Below are 18,843 nucleotides of genomic sequence, written 5' to 3'. Positions count from 1 at the left end.
CGTAATTGTCCCCCATCAAATAAGGAGGGCCAAGGCTACGTATGTCCTTACGTTTCTCTTTGCGAAGATTTATTATTGCTAAATTAAATATATGATGATGAAACAATGAATGGGTGTTTTGATTTATTGATGTTAAGTACTGAACATGAGTGTGGATTCTCAGTCCATTATTCCTTTCGACAATGGGACAATCACTACCAGCTCTAACCTCTGGGACATGTATAATAGTGTTGTGTTTCAATCGGTCCATCATTCTCGAGCATAAACTGCCATTCCAACGTAAACTGATTTTTGGCTGATCTAAGATAATTGTAGTTAAAGCCAAATCTTTATCATATTGTCGGGGCAAAGATTTCAAATTAAGGAGTAAAGCCATATGATCACCCAAAACTGGGTCACATATGTCTAGTGAAGCAACATCAGGCATGAGATTAGTAGAGACAAAGAAATAATCGATCATTGATGATGCCTTACCCCGAGCCCAAGTATAACTATAATGATCAAGGTTGGGGGTTACCAATTGGATGTCCCATGCAAGAAAATAATCGACCCACTGCTTCCCCAAATGCATAGAAAGAGTCGAGGAACGAGAATGTATACAATTGGATGGTATAAAACACGAGGCATTGAAGTCCCCCCCAACAATAATTGGAGTGCCTGGATCATTGGATATGATATCAACAAGGATTTTGTCTAAAACCTCCTGTAAATCAGACTGTGCTATATGGACATGATTCCAGTACAAACAAATAACCACCAATGTACCAGTACCGCAATCTATACCTCTTAGTTTTACTGCTATTATAGAATAATCAGCAAAGATCAATTCGGAGGAAATTCTGTAGGCCTTGTCAATGAGGACGGCAAGGCCACCAGATGGACGTCCCAATGGGCCCTTGATAGCGGGTTGAATGTGGGTACAATACCCTGGAACATCGAAGTGGGACAAATGCATAGATTCTTGAATCAGGATGATCTCAGGGCGGGCTTCAGGTTCCACTCGAGATGCCCAGAGCCTAAAATTTTTCAGGCCGCAGGCATTCCAGGACATTAATGTAAGTCCCTTCTCCTTATTCTATTTATTGGCTAGATTCCGAGAGGACGAAAACTGATCTAAATGATCATTTGCCTTAATACCAGAGCAGGCCATCGCTAGAGTCATAAATTGCTTAAAAAGTTCTTCATTCAATGGGGCTGGGAATACTCCCTCATTAGGCCCCATTTGCATAATCTGCTTAGGGGCTGTTTTATCAACAAAGGATTTCGCTGAATCTTCATTTTGAAATATCGATGGGGTTAAACCCATTAATTCAAAATCAGATCTTTGAGCCCAAATCATCCTCATGATGATGTGCGAATGATAGCCACAGATCATCCTATTGTTATTATTGGAAGACAACCTAACCCAATCAATATCAGAAGATCTGATAGTTCTCAATGCTGGTATATCCTGAAAAACTTTGAGGATAGCAGATCGATTTAGCATTTTCCCATTAGGTGTTTCATTAGATTCCCAACCCATGATAGATGGCATCTCTGGGGACAGCTGTAGGTCAACCTTGTCTGGGAGTATATCAATGGGGACACCAGCCCCGGTGATTTCTCCACTATGGTCTTCCAGGGTCGGGGAGTCGATTAAACCATTCACATGCAAAGGAGCCCGAGGACCTTCCCGATGTTCTTTAATGTCAATCTTAATTACTTGTTTTTGAGCTGGTTTTCTGTGCTCTTTCAACACTCTCGGACCATTTCCTCCCTTCATTATGTGCGATGCTTTCTTAATTCTCATGTTAGGGAAAAAATTCAGCAGATTTGATTGCTTAAAATTAGTTGGTTCCAAATTTATATCTTGTTGTACGGCTTCTATTGCGTCACCTAGGGTACCTGATTCCAAATTAGCATGCATTTTACTATTATTATCACGCAGTCTCTTTGGGTTTACACCGGGAGAATCACGGGACCCTAGGTAGATTCAATAGTTCTTTGGATTCTGGATTAAGTTGCTCCAAGTCGATAACCTGGTCTTCAGATGTCATAAGAGAACACGGCTTCTTATTCGCCTCATTATGGGCATATGTTGTCATAAAGTCATTTTTTGTTTTTTTGTTGGCAGCTTTAATATTTTTTTCTTGATGGAATTTCCTTTTTTGGGCTCTTGCAGCCATTTTTCTCTGCTTCCTAGTCATGACTTCGCCTATCGGAACTTGAGAGATTATGGGGGAAGATAGGATGGCTATAGGGGGGTCTTTTGGATATAGTTCCTCCCCAAGGTCAATTAGATTGGTAAGATCAGACAGGTTACTAGGGAATACACTCCCCTCAATATGTAGCCCTTCCTCTGTTCCCCCCCGTTTCTCGAATGGTGCAATCTGCAGAAGGCAAGTCACGCGGGAAATCACTAAAACGATTCGTCAGCTGCTGTATAGCCAGCACATTAGCTGAAATGGCCAAAGACAGCTTCTGAATCATTGGTTCTATCCCTTCTTTGGGATCGATTTTGGGGACAGCTGTTATAGCAGCGAAGGATGGTTTACTCTCCCCTGCCATCCTTGGATCTGCCAAGGTTTGCGAGGCCTGATGGATGCCCTCAATACGAGGTTGAGTTGCCTCTGATTTCAATTCTTGGTGTATCATTTGGTTGGCAGACGCGTGAGCCACCTTTTTTGTGTCCTTACTCATAGCACCCACATCACAGGCAAATAGATAACCTTCAATCCTACTAATCTTTGACAAAACGTCAACTAGAACACCTTTTAGGATACCTATTTCGCCATGCGTTTGTTCATGGCCTTTATCTAACAGGTTTAATAGTCTTGTCATTACCGGAAAATCAGTGCCCATAGACTCATTGCATGATTTTTGTTGCTCCATTACATTATGAGTACCAAGGTGTCTAACATCTGGATTCTGTGAGGCAGAGAACATCGCAATTTCATGTTCCGACAGAGAGAGTACATCTATAGGGTCATTATTGATTTTTGTGTCAGTGGGGGAACTAGATTTAACTTTGTTGTAGTCCCTTCCCATCAATTTGTTAGGACCCATAATAGCTGTCCCACTCATGCTTTGAGATGAGGCAACGACATTATTAAATAAGTGGACGTTTTCAATACCAAATCTTGCTTGAGTAACGGGTGTGGAGGGAGCCTTTGAGAACCTCATACGATTCCCCAATGCAGCCTCAATACCAGGTGGTATTATAGAGACATCCGCTAATTTGTTGTTACTTGACGTAGCTCCAGCAAAAGCCGGAGCACACATATTAGTAAGAGACTTTGGAGACATCGAATGAGATTGGTTGTACGCTATCTCCTCACATTCATTAAGATCATTAATTTTAAATGTAGCAACACTCTCAATAGGGTCAGTAGGACCCATATCACCAACTCCAATCAAATGGTGGATAATGGGGGCGTTCTCTAACAGACGCATCTTGGCCGTAACTCTGGAGCATGAATTGAGCATAGGGCCAACACACAGAGAGACATCAGTCAAAGATAGCCCCATATTTGCAGTGGAAGATAGGGAAACCCCCTTAATAGACTCATTAATAGTGTTACCTGAATCGTTGCTGAATTCAGGTAGGGTGTCACGAATTTTCCGCCCACTACGTAGGCCATTGACCATGTTTTTAAATTTCCTATACTCTCGTGTAGGCGATAGACGGGACCTTCCAACCTTCTAACTCACGCGTCTAAGGAATTCTATGAATCGAATCGCTATAAGTCACCTCTAACCAGCGCCGCCCGTGTCCCGTCAAACAGTCCAACAGTCGGTGCACTTACGAATGCACTTCCGGGATGCGCGCGCGCGGATGCGCGTGCACTCGGGAAATATAGTGATGTACATTTACGAACACATTGAAATGAAGTAACAAGCCTTTTTTTTTTACTGTGTGAAAGTGCAACCCAAGTCTAATGATAGACTGGGAGGCGAGTGAAAAGCATTTGAGAAACACTATGGGATAGTGTGAAAAGCAAGGTGGTGACAAGGAGAAATACCACGAAGTGAAGTGTGTGAGGCAAAAGACTGCCAAAGTAAAACAAAAGTGTATATGGGCTAATGACAGTGGCAGAAGGGAAACGTGTGTTGGCAAGGAAGTCCAGGGAAAGTCAATGAACATTACAAAGTGCCAAGGGTTATCGGTTGCGTGACCTGTGGTGAGTGGACTGTGTGATCTGACAACTGCGCCTAGACCAAATAACCCCACATGGAGTGAACCAAGTATAGTCAAGAGGCTGAAGCTGTTATGCCTAACACATGTTCAAGTGACTAAAAGGAAGGTGAATAAAGAGAGCTGGTGAAATGCACAAAAGATTACAAAGTAGATTTGCTAAGAAAGTTTAAATGACTGTGATTTGAAAGTCAAGAGAGCTGTCTTCTCGGGGAAGGGACCACAAGACCTTTTTGTGTTGAATTTGGGAAAGGGAACACTGAGGAAATTTTGTGGAACTGTGTTGCACTTGGGGAAGGGAACCCCAAGGTCTTTTTGTGGAACTGTTTTGAACTTGAGAAAGGGGAAACTGAAAGGAAGCCAGGTGGTGGAAGAAGCTCAGAACCTTATTTTGAACACTGTTTCTTTGGTTGCTGACATCCCTACACATGGTATATCTTTAGTAGTGCGGGCAAGTGTAGGTTTTGGACACAAACTTTTTAATTGAACTTTATGACACAGAATATCCTTAATTTTAGGTTGGGAAATCCCACCTTAGCATAGGGCAAGTTGGGTCTTACTCCATCCTGACATTTAAGAAATAAACCTTTGCTTTTCAAAAAAGTGAATCTGTTGTCTGCGTCCTTCTTCATGATGCCTTTACACTGTTCACTTGATTCTACGGGCCAATCTGCATCAGAGGTTGTCCCAGTGGTTGGGTCACAACATGTAAAAGCTTTAAAACCCCATGTTAGCGCGGTCCAATTTTTCGCATGCCATGTTGGAATCGTTCTCTTTTTCCAGGGAGACGTTTGTCCAGAAAGCTGCCTTTGCAGAGCTGAGGTAAGTTTAGCTTGGTGAGCCATGCTGGTAATTTGATTGGTATTGGAGCTTCTCTCTCGACTTGTAGGCTTCCCTCTGTTCTGTCGCGTATCTCTGCTCTCGTCTGACATTCCGGGACTGGTAGTTCTGCAACAACAGAGGAAGAAATGTGAGGTCTTTCCTAATGAATTGGATTTTGGTAATGTGCGTTTAATGTTGTGAAAGGTTATTGTTTTAACTAAGTCACAATAAAAACATTTAAAGAAATGGAGGCCTCTTGAGTGATAGACTGCGGCCCTTCCAACTCCCACTTGCCCCACTTCCAACTGTGGCACATGGTTGACTCTGGCCTCTGCCTTTGTATGGCCACTGCCCCAAGTCCTGGAGGGGGTCGTTGTCCCCTCTTGAATTGCTCCAGTCTTGGACCCTGTCACAGCTAGAAATAGAAAAAGAATACAATTTCTGGGGCATTATTCTTTTTATATAATACATAAAAACTATCCTTATTTTAGCTTTTTAAGTGTTTTGTAGTGCCTTTTAGGATATTGCAGCCTACTCACACTCATAGTGCCCTCATGAATGCATCCGATTTAACAAATCATCATTCATTTTGATGAAACAATTGAACTTCAACTGGCTGAAAATGTGGGTGATTTCAATTTGTATTCATGTTTTTATTTGATCGTTTATAAAAATTGGCTGGAGAGCAGTGGAGTGCTTTACATGACACTTTTGGACATTAGCGCAATACTGTCGGTGGAAGGGTGGAAAAAGCTGGATTTAGCTGTGTGGCAGGTATTGATGGAACAGCCATATTATTAGTATTTTGCGGACATGGAGGATGGTTATGGCAATTCAAGCATGCAGCAGGATAGAGGGTTGGGGCATGGCAGGAGAAATGACTGTTTGTGGGTCTTCTCTTTGTGTGCTAGTTTTGACTCCCAACCTTTTTGATGGATTTGCTACATGGAGGTGTCAGAGCCTTGAGGGGTTGGAACTTAGCCGCCAGGTATGTTGGTGTGCCATTCAAGACTGCTTTGTAGATGATGCTGACAAAGTGAACACATAACTTTTACATGACGACTACTGTGATTTTCAATCTGTTATTAAGGTGCCTCCTGAAAACACGAGGGTTATGGTGTATTTCCTTGTAGGTAGGGTAGGTGAGACAAATGGAGCAAGGAGGTGCACTAGCCTATCAATAAGGGCCAAAGAAGACAAAGACCACTCTAACAAATACTGGGGCAGGACTCATTGGTGATGTAGGGACATTGCTTTTAAAAGGCTAAGGGGGGGGTTAGGGTTGTGGCAGCAGTTGACCATAGCATTGGGAAGGAGCAGGATGTGGTGCATAGGAGTACAGAACATTTACTGGAGCCACACTGGGGTAGACATTATAGGTAACCACATTGGCTGGCTTGCCTGTGGGAGATGGGGGGGGCTATGAAGATACTATCATCTCTGCCTGACTACTCTCAGGAGTAGAGTAGACAGCCTTGAAACTGCTACAGTGTGAAATGGGCTCTAGATATCTGAAAGAGGTGTGGTGGGCACTATATCACTTCAGACATGATCTGGGCACTATATCCCAAGGAATTTGAGCTGGGAGCTGTATCCCCGAAGGATAGACCTTTGTGCTGTAACCTTAAGAACGTGTAAAAGAATTAAAGAAGTGAGATGCCCACTCTATCTTTTTTGGAGTGAGCTGGGAACTATATCCTTCAAGTCGAGAACTGGCAGCCAGATAATCCATACCTGGTAGGTTTACTAATATCGAATTTGGTGCTGTCGGTGTGCCTGAGACTGGAACAAGAAGCTTGTTGGGTGATATGTCCCAAAGACTGCCCTTCGATCAGAGGATCCAGAGGAGTAGGTTTCCCTTGTAGACCTGAATCCCTGTGCACAGTTTGCGTAGATTGTTCCTAGCCAGGAACCAAGTCTGTATTTTTAGATAAACCCCTAGTTATGTGTAGAAGTTCATTTCATCCCATCCATGTGTCCTGAAAGGTTCTGGGCACTGTTTTCCGGAATCAACCCTCATATTAGATGATCCTAAAAACCAGTATTCCTGATGAAAAGGAAACCCAAATGCACCATCGTGTTTACCCTTGTCACCTTTTTATTATTATTTCAAGCTAGGACCATAACTTTATTTTTAGCTAGAACCCTAGGACAATAACACCATTGCTACCCTTACTGTCTGAATACATATGCTTCAGCTGATATATTGTGTCGCATGTTTTTTTGATCTGCCACACAGGATTGCACTGTTGGCCTTGGTGTGTGTAATGTCTGAGATTGCGAAAGCTGCTACATTATTTTTTGCTTTTTTGAGGGTATGTTTCATTTGTATTTTTTCACTTCCATATATTCGTAGTCCATTCTGGACATCATGTGTGCCTGTTCTTCTGTGTGCTGATGCTCTTTTTTTATTTTGGATAGAAAATAGAATTGGAATTTTCCATCTCATTATATTTTTGATGTTGAAATCGAGGGGACGTTTTGTGCTGAACTGGACGCATGGGAACTTCACATTAGTGAATGGTGTACATCCCAGTTGATGTTGGACCAGGTAGCTAGTACTGAACAATTTTGAGAGTGAGGGTGGCAGTTTCTGGGGATTGGTTTCAGGCAGCTAGTGTCAAGCTATTCAGCCTGAAATGTGTCCGGTATTTCTAGATACAGAACATCCTGCATTGTGGCTACTTGAAGTACTCATTGTAATTCATTGCCTTAATAGTTTACTTGGATTCCCAGACTGCAATCAAGGCACAGAGGAGATTGCATGTAAAGGTTGTAAACGCATGGTCGTGGATTTATCCTTGGAGAACTCTGTAAACCATCAGGGCAACTATATGCTAGGAATGTAGGTGTAAAATATCTGCTGTCAGATCCTTCTGTCTTGTGATCAGTTGTCCCTGCTAGTAAATTGTAGAAATCATATTTCCTATGCATTGGAATTTTGAGTCAATCTGCATTTGGGTAGGTTGATGAAATGTCATGTCCTTTGTAAATTAGTGTTAGTCAATCTACTCTCGATCATGCTGCATTTTGTCTTGTCTATTTGTCTTTTTCGCTTGGCTTTTAATTACAGCTAATCATCACATGTTTGTAATTCGGTTTTCTACGAGATTTAGAACATTTTGTATGGAGTAAAAATCCATGCTTCTATTTACAAAACATGAATTTCACGTTTGAATGTTTTTCCAAGGAATAAGATCCTACGAGAAGGAATCTGGTCGTGCTGACAAACCTAACACCAGCCATATCTCGCCCTACCTTCATTTTGGTCAGATCAGTCCGAGGACCGTGTTACATGAAGCACACTTCACAAAGAAGAGTGTGCCAAAGTTCCTAAGAAAGCTTGCTTGGCGAGACCTAGCCTACTGGCTTCTGCTACTGTTTCCGGAAATGCCTGTGGAACCAGTCAGACCAGCATACAAGGTAAATCATGTTTTTACAATGTTGTTTAAAAGCATTCCACATCCTACTATTGATGTCCCAATGTTTAGGATGTGGTGATGAATGGTTTCGACACAATGTGTACTTGGATGGTGGGGGCAGGGGTCGGAAATGAGAAGCGGCCACAAAGTTGCAATTTTCTCATTATCCGACATCTTTATTAAACAGAAATGGGTTGGATAAATGCCTTTCTATCGCTAACCTAAGGAGAGTTTCTGTACCTAGGAAACTAAAACTAAAGGTCAGTCTGTGTCAAGTCATTAATCTTTTAAACTACTTGTGTCCAAAACATTCTAATCAGGCCCTCACACTACAAATGAACAACTATGGGTGCAGGGAAATATTTCCGACTTATGGTTGGCAAAAGGTGTTCATAATCAAAGTAAATAGATACATCCAACAGAAAAGTATTTTCCAAGGAAAACCCTTGGATGCAGAGGGTCCCTTCATCTGGAAATTTAGGTAGGATGGCAAAAGTCTCTTACTGAATTCATAAAAGTTCTTATTCATATGAAATATCACAGTAGTTTGGTTTCCCTTTTTCAGCTTTGGTGGGCCTCCTAGTATATTCCCCTGCCAGGAATCATCTAATGGGTTCATCAGATCCCCTGGTTTACTCTCCTGCCAGGTGTCTTCCCACAATGTTAAAGTTTGCATTCCATTTCAAAGTGTCTAGCCTATCTGGCTACCAGGACTTCCCTTTGGACTTTCTAGATCCCCTGGTATACTCCCTTGCCAGATATATTGCCACAATGTATCACTTCACTGTATTTCTATTTGCTTGCTTAAGGTAATACTTGTTCCAACTGTCCCCACATTGACATCTCATACATAGGAACTGTCCAAGTTTTGTTGCAGTCTTTATCTTATTGGTATTGATTGGCTTAGGTTAGATAAGGAGGAAGTGGTGTCCCCCTCATCTATAAGGAAACCCTACAGATGAGACCCACCAACTACACTGTGGAGGGCAATTGTGAGCTTCTCTCTGTTAAATACTCCACCAGCCCTAATGACTCCATTGCTATTGACGTTATTTATCGCCCTCCAGGCTTGCATGCCTACTTCGAAGAAAACCTCACTCACATCATAGGGGACAACTTCAAACCCAGCACTACAGCTATCCTACTTGGGGATCTTAACCTTGGCCTCAACGACCCATCTGACCCGCATGCCTCGTTGGTGGTGAATACACTCTCGGCCATCAGTTTCAAACATTGCATGACCAGCCCTACTCACGTTAAAGGCTGCACACTGGGTTGGGTAGCGGACCTTAACAGCCAGGTCACCATCTCATTGAACTCTCCCTGCCCATGGTCCGACCACCACATCCTCTCCTTCACCGCCCCCCCCCACTAAACCTGTCATCGCAACGCTCAACCAACTGCCTCCAACATGGTCCTGCAGTGCCCAAAAAAATGACCAAAGATTCCATCTCCCCTCTCCTATCTCCACTCCTCCAAGAACACATCCTCTCTGATGATCCCGACTCCCTGGCAGACCTCTATACAAATACATTAACTAAAGCGATCAACACCGTAGCCCCACTAGCACTGCAAGGCTAAATCCACTGGGAATATCAATGTATGATTCACCACTGAGTCCAAGCCTTGCGGTCGAAAAAAAACACCTAGCAGAAGTCAGCTGGAGAAAGTCACTAAGCCCCCGTGCAAAGATCTCTTCAATAAAATTGCAAGAGACTATAAGCAGGCCATCATCTCAGCCGAATCACTAGCATACAATTCCAGAATCCTAAACGCCAAGTCCAACTCCCAAGAAATCTTCACAATCCTCAGGGAACTGGAAACTCCCCCGGCTCCGCCTAATACCATCATCAAAAAGGAGCAGTGGTGTGCAAACATACAGGACGCCATGACGGCCAAAATCTCCTCCCTACAGACCAAAATTGTCCCCAAACAAGCCAACATTAAAGCCAACAATATCCTCCTCCTCTGGACCGGCAACCACAACAATGACTCCCTGACCATCAACAAAATCTACACGACAATCCAGGCATGGATGGCCACCAACTACCTATGCCTAATGATGACAAAACTGAGATACTATTGGTAGGAACCCCGGCAACGCTTATTAAGCTTAAACCGCCATTCACATCCTTCACCATTAATGGAATTCGTATCCCAGTCTCACCCTCTGCCTACACAACAAAGCAGACAAATGCAGCCAGACAATTCCTGACTCCCTCCAGCTCCCTCACCATTGCGTAAGCAATAATAGGCGCAAGGGTGAACTATTGTAACATGCTGTTCATAGGCAGTTCCAAAAAATATTAACACAATGCAGGTTATGCAGAACAATGCCCTGTGCGCGGCATTTAACATCTCCAAAAGAGAACACATATCCATAGCCAGAAGGCAAGCCCACTGGCTCTCCATTCAAGAAAGGATCATTTTCAATCTGCTCTCAGTCATTCATAAATTCCTGTCTGAGACAGCACCAACCTACTTGGCACAGCAAATTTTGAGAGACAAAACACTGAAACCAGGGCGGTCCATGCACACAAATCTGGTGATTACATGCTGAAGATGCGTACTGGGGATTCGTATTGGGCTTTCTGCAAAGCCATGAAAATCTTGCTGTGCACCTAACTAGTGAATTGGTCACACCTGCCCATCTGACTGCAATGGTACAATGTGTCTGCTACAGATGAACATATTGTGTATTTATTTTTTTCTCTTCCCTAAACCCGCTCACCTTGTGTAACTGGTTGAAACAGCGCCTTGATGCCCCTGGGCTTAGGCGCTTTACAAATACAAAAAATAAATAAACACTTTCTCCACCTTTCCCCACATTGACATCTCAAACATAGGGACTTGTTCAAGTTTTGTTGTTGCGCTTTATCTTGTCGGTCTTCAAATACTCTTAATTCATTTACTCGTTTACATGCCTGTCGGTATGCCCCGACGTCCCCAATGGCTCTAGGCAGACTCACCAGTGATTTCCAGTGCCCCTGACCCGTGGCGTGTCTCAGCAATGAAGCCCCCCTCTCTAAGACAGCCTCTGTCATGCTGCACACCTTCTTACAGTGTTTCTTTCAGCTCTGTGCTCACCCGTCTGCTTCTTTCGAGGGGATCGGGTCCTCCGACGTATTCCATATCTATGACCGTAATCACCACAGCTGTGCTGCTTCGGAAAATCTTGCTGCGTCCTGCGTTGATGACGTCGATACGCCGCCCTCGAGGACCTCCTCCGACGGCCAACGTCACTGGGATGTTATAAGTAGGACGCACGACGCCCGTAGCCTCAGTTCCGTTTTTTCCGCGAACGTGTTCACTTCGGGAATCTCGGCGCGCCTTGACTCTTTGGAGTTTCTGTTTCTCGGTTCTTCGAACCTGTTCGTTTTGTGAAGTTTCTTCTTCGTGAAGGATGTCTAACTCGTCTTCCACCCCGCGTCCGGGATTTAAGAAGTACGGGGACTCTGGGTCCAAGATGTCGGTTATGGACTCGCACGACACCTGCCTCTGGTGCTTTGGGGAGGCCCATGACACGGATGACTGTGTCGACTGCCAGTCGCTCACGTCTAAAGCCTTGCGGGAGCGCAAGAAGTTATTGGTAGGTAAGGTGTCTAAGCCACGGAAGTCGAGGTCTGCGGGGCTTTCGACGGACGATTTGAGAGGCGACTCTCCGCGTCGTCGTCGGAAGTCCAGTGGGTCTCAGTCCCGGAGTCGGTCCCACCATTCCTCTGCCTCTTCGAGGCACTCCCGGAAGCGCCATCATCGGTCGCCTTCCCTGTCTTCTTCCGAGGACTCCGCCCGTCGGTGGGTCGCTTACCCTACCAAGCAGGCGACGCCGGAGGAATGGGCTTCCTTCGGGAAGAAAATGTTAGCGATTCTCGAATCACAGGGCACCGGTCCGTCCGCGCCTCTGAGTGGGGTCAGTCATGATCGGTCGAGAGACACCACTCGCATACCTTCGGGCTCGGGTGGTCGGCACGATTCGCGGGAGAGGTCCCGCTCGGACAAGGGGAATCATTCTCGTCATGCCCGGTCCAGGTCCCGGTCCTCGACGCGCTCGAGACCGTGTGAACCTGTGATGTCTTCAAGGAAGACGTTGACGCCGGTGGCACCGAGGTCGTCGACGGACTCTTTCGAGGCCGTGCCTCCGAAGAAGTCGTCAGCGCCATTGGCGCACAGGCTGTCGAAGGGCATGCTCGGGCCTCTGGGCCATCGATGCTGAAGGCGCCGCGTTCGTCGTCGACGCCGATTCACTCGATGCCCCGACGCCTTTCGAGGCTGTGTCGACGGGGGTACCCCGAGGCTCGGTGGAACCCCCTAGAAAGGCTCTGGCCAAGGTCAAGCATGGCTTTGGTTCACATTCTGTGCCTTCTTCCCGCCATCTTCAGTTTATTTCAGAGGTGGATGAGGGCTCTGATGATGGCATGGTTCCTAATACGGTGCCAGACGAGATTCTCTCGGGCCATAGCCAATTTGAGGACCCGAGGCAGTCCCTGCGCGATGCTAGTGGGCTGGACACCTCTCCGGAGGTGGAGTTTTGTAGGCCTGAGCCTGGCACTCATGCCGACTCCTCGCACCGGCGCCTTATGTCGAGGGTCACCGAGTACTTGGGATGGTCTGCTCCCACGGGGGAGTTTCTTCAGGATGACCTTACGGATATCCTCGACCTTGGTCCACCAACTGTGCCGGTACTGCCGTTTCATATGGCTCTACAGAGGAGGGTGGCGGCGGCGGCTTGGACTGCTCTGTAGAGTCTCCTGGCAGTGGGCAAGTCTTTGCCGTGAAAATACCGCCCAGCCAGTAGCGACCCCTGCTACTTGTTCAAGAACCCCACTCCGGAGAGTTTGGTGGTGCAGGCATCTACGGCCCCGGCAAAGCAGGCGTCGTATCCTACCATCCCTCCTGATAGGGACGACAAGCGTTTTGACGGCTGGGCAAAGAAAGTGTTTTCTTTAGGGGGTATGGCGCTTCAGGCGGCCAACTCTGTATGTGTCTTGTCACGTTTCACGCACACTCTGTGGAACTGTGTTTCCTTAGCGGCTGAACATATTCCCGAAGGGGACAAACGGGATGGTTTCCATGGTTCAGGATAGCAAGGATGCCATGTGTGAGGCCGTTCAGTCGGGTTTGGACATGGCAGATTGCGTCAGCCGGTCCATGGCGGCGAGCACTGTGATATGCAGGTTTGCGTGGTTGCGGAAGTCGGGGTTTGCTCCTGATGTGCAGGCCCGGCTCCTCAACATGCCCTTTGACGGGGAACATCTTTTTGGCAGCAAGACTGACGAGAGCCTTGAGAGGTTGCAGACCTCAAAAGCTGCAGCAAAGTCGTTGGATGCTGCAGTTCGACAACCTCCGCCTTTTCGTCCTAGAGGACAGCAATGGAGGGGAGGTTCCTTTCGTTATTACTTATCCTTTGGTAAAGCGAGAGGAGCTGCCAGTCAAAGGGGCCACCGTAAGAGTGCCAGAGGTGGAAAACAAGGTACTTGAGGTGCCAAGGCCACTCGGGCTGTTGCCTCTTTGCCCTCAGGCAACGCCGCAGCCGCTTCAGCTCAGTCATGAGGCCATGTCCCATGGTTCGCCGGTTGGGGGGAAGGCTGGCGCAGCATCTTGCAGAGTGGCGCGCCATTACTTCAGATGTGTGGGTTCTGGAGATCATAACCCACGGCTACTGTCTTCCTTTCCGGCAGAGGCCTCAAGACAATCCACCGGGGAAGCTCTCTTTGAAGAGTCCGGATCCGCTCCTTGCACAGGAAATTCAATCCCTGCTGTTGGAGAAAGGCGCCATAGAACTGGTGCCTGTAGCGGAGAGGAACAAGGGATGGTATTCCCCTTATTTTTTGATTTCCAAGAAAGACGGGGGATTGAGAACCATCATGGACTTGCGCGGTTTGAACAAACTCCTCAGGAAGGACAAGTTCAAGGTGGTTACTCTCTCTCATGTCCTCCACGCCCTTCAACTTCAGTACTGGTTGGTGTCTCTCGACCTCAAGGACCCTTATTTTCATGTGCCGATACATCCAAAGCACAAGAAGTACCCGAGGTTCGCGGTTGGCGACTTGCACTTTCAGTTTCGGGTCCTGTCGTTCGGATTGACCTCCGCCCGAGGGTTTTCACCAAGCTCATGGTAGTGGTGGCAGCGCGCCTCATGAAAGGGCGGGATTCACGTCTATCCCTACCTGGACGATTGGTTGATCAGGGGGAGCTCTCCCGAGCAAGTCCTGGATCATCAGTCAGTCACCTGCCACTGCCTCCACAAGCTGGGCTTCTCCCTCAACTTAAAGAAGTCCCATTTGACACCAACTCAGAGGCTCCAGTACATCGGAGCAGTGCTCGACACGTCCCTGGGGCAGTGTTTTCCTCCCCAGGTGAGGGCTCATCACATTCAGCAGATGGTGCACAAATTTCAGCTTGCCCAGAGTTTCCCAGCGTTCGAGTTCTTGAGATTGCTCGGCCTCATGGCATCCTGCATTCTTCTGGTGCCGGAGGCCAGGTTGCGGATGAGATCTTTGCAATGGGCGCTCAAGCTCCAGTGGTCTCAGTCCTCCGGCAGGATGTCGGACCCTGTTCAGGTGCCGTCCTCGGTGGCCCAGGACCTTCTGTGGTGGGCCGTCGAAGACAATCTGATGAAGGGGGCTCCATTTTGGCTACCCTGGCCGGAGTTGACGATCGTGACGGACGCATCCCTCACGGGATGGGGAGCTCATGCCAACGAGTTGACAGCGGTCGTTGGTCTCCGTCAGAGTCCAGACTCCATATCAATCTGTTGGAGCTGAGGGCCGTCAGGCTAGCCCTGAAGGCTTTTCTGCCGACTGTGCGAGGGAAGAATGTCCTGATCCTGACAGACAACACGGTGGCCATGCACTACCTCAACAAAAAGGGGCAGGCAGGGTCACTTCCTCTGTGCCGAGAGGCGATGCAGCTCTGGTTCTGGGCAATCCAGCAGGAAGTTTCGATCTTGGCAGTTCATCTGGCCGGAGACGAAAACGAGACAGCGGACGCTCTGAGCAGGCAGAGCGCGATCTCTCACGAGTGGGAGTTGGCTCAGGAGATTCTCCTGGAGATCTTTGCCCTTTGGGGGACCCCTCAAGTGGATCTCTTCGCCTCCAGTGTCAACTGGAAGTGCGAGAGGTTCTGCTCACGGGAATTTCCTCCGAAAGGAGCCTTAGGAGACGCGTTCGTGGTGGAGTGGTCATTCCCACTGCTGTACAGGTTTCCTCCAGTCCCCGTCATTCCGCAAGTGCTACGGAGGTTATGGAGGTTCGGTTCCCGGATGATCCTCATTGCTCCGGTGTGGGCCCGGAGGACGTGGTACCCGGACCTTCTTGACTTGTCCATATGCCCCCACGTCGTCTTCCCTATCGAGACAATCTGATCTCATGGGAGGAGGGTCAGGTTCTCCATCCAGAGGTCAGATCCCTCAACCTTCATGCTTGGTTTCTGAAAGGTTGAGGTAGAAGGATTGGGACCTCCCTGAAGACGTGATGGAGATGTTGCTCTCGGCCAGACGGCCAGCAACAAAGTCCCTGTACCGTTGCCGTAAGTTCTGCGACTGCTGCGGTGTTAAGAATGTGGATCCTTTTTCAAGTGACATTCCTGTAGTTCTGTTTTTTTTGCTTTCTTTGGCCCGCAGGGGCCTGCAAGTGGGTACCGTTAAAGGTTACCTGGCGGCGCTGTCCATATTTAAGCGCTCGTCTGAAGAGTGTTCCTATTTTAAAATTCCTTTAATTTCTCAGTTTCTGAAAGGGCTCACTAATGTGTTCCCTCCGTCACCTTTCCCGGTGCCCGGTTGGGATTTGAACCTTGTTCTCAAGTTTCTGATGGGTGCTCCGTTTGAGCCTTTGCATTCATGCCCTTTGAGACTGTTAACTCTTAAAACTGTATTTTTGGTTGCGGTAACTTCCGCTCGCAGAGTGAGTGAGTTACAGGCACTTTCAGTTAAGCCACCCTTCACTGTGTTTCATAAGGACAGGGTTGTCCTTGGAGTTCGTCCTTCCTTTCTTCCGAAGGTGGTGTCGGAATTTCATTTAGGCCAGAAGGTTGTTCTTCCGGCGTTTTATCCTCCTCCACATCCTGGTAAGGAAGAGGAGAGGCTCCATAGGCTTGATCCTAGGAGAGCGTTAAGCTTTTATATTTCACGCATGTCCCGGGTCAGAGTGGATGATCAACTCTTCATTGGTTACGCTGGAAAGCGTTTGGGACAAGCTGTGATGAAACAGACTTTGTCTCACTGGATTATTTTGGCTATCTCTGAGTGTTACCGCTTGGCGGGTAAGGACCCACCGGTCGGCTTATGGGCCCATTCTACCAGGGGTATGGCTGCCTCTACTGCCCTACAGAGGGGTGTTCCTATTCGTAACATCTGTGATGCAGCCACCTGGGCTTCGGTGCATACTTTTGTACGTCACTACTCCCTCGATTCCATCCGGGGGCAGGATCTGGCCTTTGGCAAGGCGGTCCTTTACTCTGCAATTTGATTGGGCATTCTAATTTTCTGTTTTCTAAATTCTTTTCCCACCTCCTTGCATTGGTACTGCTTTGGGAGTCTGTCATAGATATGGAATACGTCGGAGGACCCAATCCCCTCGAAGAACAAGTTACTCTCTTACCTGGTAACGTTCTTTCGATGGGATGGTCCGACGACGTATTCCATATCGCTCTCTCCCTGCCTTCCCCGCTACAGAATTTCTTATGCGATTGCAGCTTACGTTTCCGCAAGGCTTTGTGTGGTCAGACTGGCAGAAGACTGGAGCCACACGTTCTGGGAAAAATCTACAACTGAGGCTACGGGCGTCGTGCGTCCTACTTAAGACATACAGTGACGTCGGCCATCGGAGGAGGTCCTCGAGGGCTGCGTATCGACGTCATCGACGCAGGACGCAGACACCAAAAGATTTTCCGAAGCAGCACAGCTGTGGTGATTACTGTCATAGATATGGAATACGTCGTCGGACCATCCCATCGAAAGAACGTTACCAGGTAAGAGAGTAACTTGTTCTTCTCTGGCTTGGAACAGAGAATACTGCCTTCTAACAAGACCGTATCCCCGGGGCTCTGCTGCTGCTCCTGGTGCTGCAACGGTCCGCCAAAGGGGCCCACAGCATCTCTCCTTTTTGCGCCAAGGCAGTATGTGACTCTCACGTTTGCAGGCTGCTGCATGGATGTGCCTGTTCTCTCGACTTCCTCCAGCATGGTCCTCTCCCGTTCTGTCTGCATTTTGAGTGCAGATATCCTGTGCATGTGTGATTCAACCAAACTAGTCTGCATATTCAGTTTGGGATTTCTTTCAATCTGCATCAACTCCTTCCTCCACTTTCTTGTCTCAGTACTCTAGGTTTATGTTTGAAGTCCATAGTGCTAAATTGATGTTTTTTAAAAGTCTTACTTGAGGGGTGTGGGAGGGCCGTGGCCAGCCGAGGAAGCCGACGGATGCAGCATCGGTGACCTCCTGATCCCAGCCCTATCTCGATGCCCAAACCCTCCCTTAAAAAATGTACATAATAGGTCATTAAGTGTGACACCGGCGCTGGAACGGCTGGGGCACCTCCCGAGTGAACAAAGTGCAGAAACATGGGCAATTGGAGAAGACTGAACGAAGCGAAGCCCACTCAGCGCTGTGCAAGATGGCGACCGAGAGGCGTGCTTGAGGAATGGAGCAGAGATGGCGAGCTCGCGCTAGATACAGGCGCCATCCGAAAAGAAGAGAGGCTGGTGTGCTGGCTGGGACCCGGAATGAGGTGGGGGTCCTGACGCCTGACGGTTGCCCTCTGGGTGGCAAAGAGGGAAGGCAGCGGCTCCAGCGGGAGTCGGGACCGGCGGCTGCAGATCTAAGCTGCAAGGACCCCTCCCCTCCAGGTGGAGGAATGACAGCGGAGCGCTGGGGCCTGCCTGAGGGACGGAGAGCATGAACGCTTGGAGGCCGTCTGCCAGAGACCTGGGGGTGGAGTGGTGAGTGATTGCGGCAACCAGAGGCATGGGAGAAGGGACGGTGGAAAACCCCATGGAGAGTCAGCTCTGACAGGAGGCAGCTGAGGGGCTGATGAGCGATAAGAGGCGGGCGGGTCACGGGGACCGCGAGGCACCCCCAGCTGATTCTGCATGGCATGGCTGCTGAAGTAATGATGTAAGTGGAGGCGCCCACACCAGTGGGCCAATTGTAAAGGAGCAGGACACTTGGCAGTACGGGGAGATGGGGACCTGGTGGAGGAGCGCTCGGAGTGGACAGAGGAGCCAAGGGCTCAAACAAGCCATAGAAGTGGGACCCACCCACTGTCTGGGGGGGGCCGAGCAAAGCACACCAACCTGCGGGGGACCTCAGCCCAAGCTGGTTGAGGGGGTACAGCTTTGTGAAATAAGAGCCCCTGGATCCCATCAGGGATCCCGACAACAGTGGATAGTGGAACCCCATGCATTCTTTCCTCACGGCCCCTAGTGCTG

At 47.9% G+C, this 18,843-nt stretch overlaps 1 protein-coding gene across 2 annotated transcripts in view; it reads left to right on the top strand.

Moving 5' to 3' along the window:
* LOC138455450 (deoxyribodipyrimidine photo-lyase-like) overlaps positions 1-18,843 on the top strand; it is a 392,352-nt gene that overhangs the window by 226,086 nt on the left and 147,423 nt on the right. For both annotated transcript variants that reach the window (XM_069607107.1, XM_069607108.1), the window contains exon 5: positions 8,187-8,419. In XM_069607107.1, coding sequence (XP_069463208.1) covers positions 8,187-8,419 — 233 coding nt within the window. The remainder of the gene's footprint in view (positions 1-8,186; positions 8,420-18,843) is intronic.

This window comes from Ambystoma mexicanum, chromosome 1p, assembly GCF_040938575.1.
Source record: "Ambystoma mexicanum isolate Mex_15411 chromosome 1p, UKY_AmexF1_1, whole genome shotgun sequence".
Taxonomy (NCBI): Eukaryota; Metazoa; Chordata; class Amphibia; order Caudata; family Ambystomatidae; genus Ambystoma; species Ambystoma mexicanum.
The sequence above is the reverse complement of the archived record's forward strand: the minus strand, read 5'-3'. Positions and strand labels throughout refer to the sequence as shown.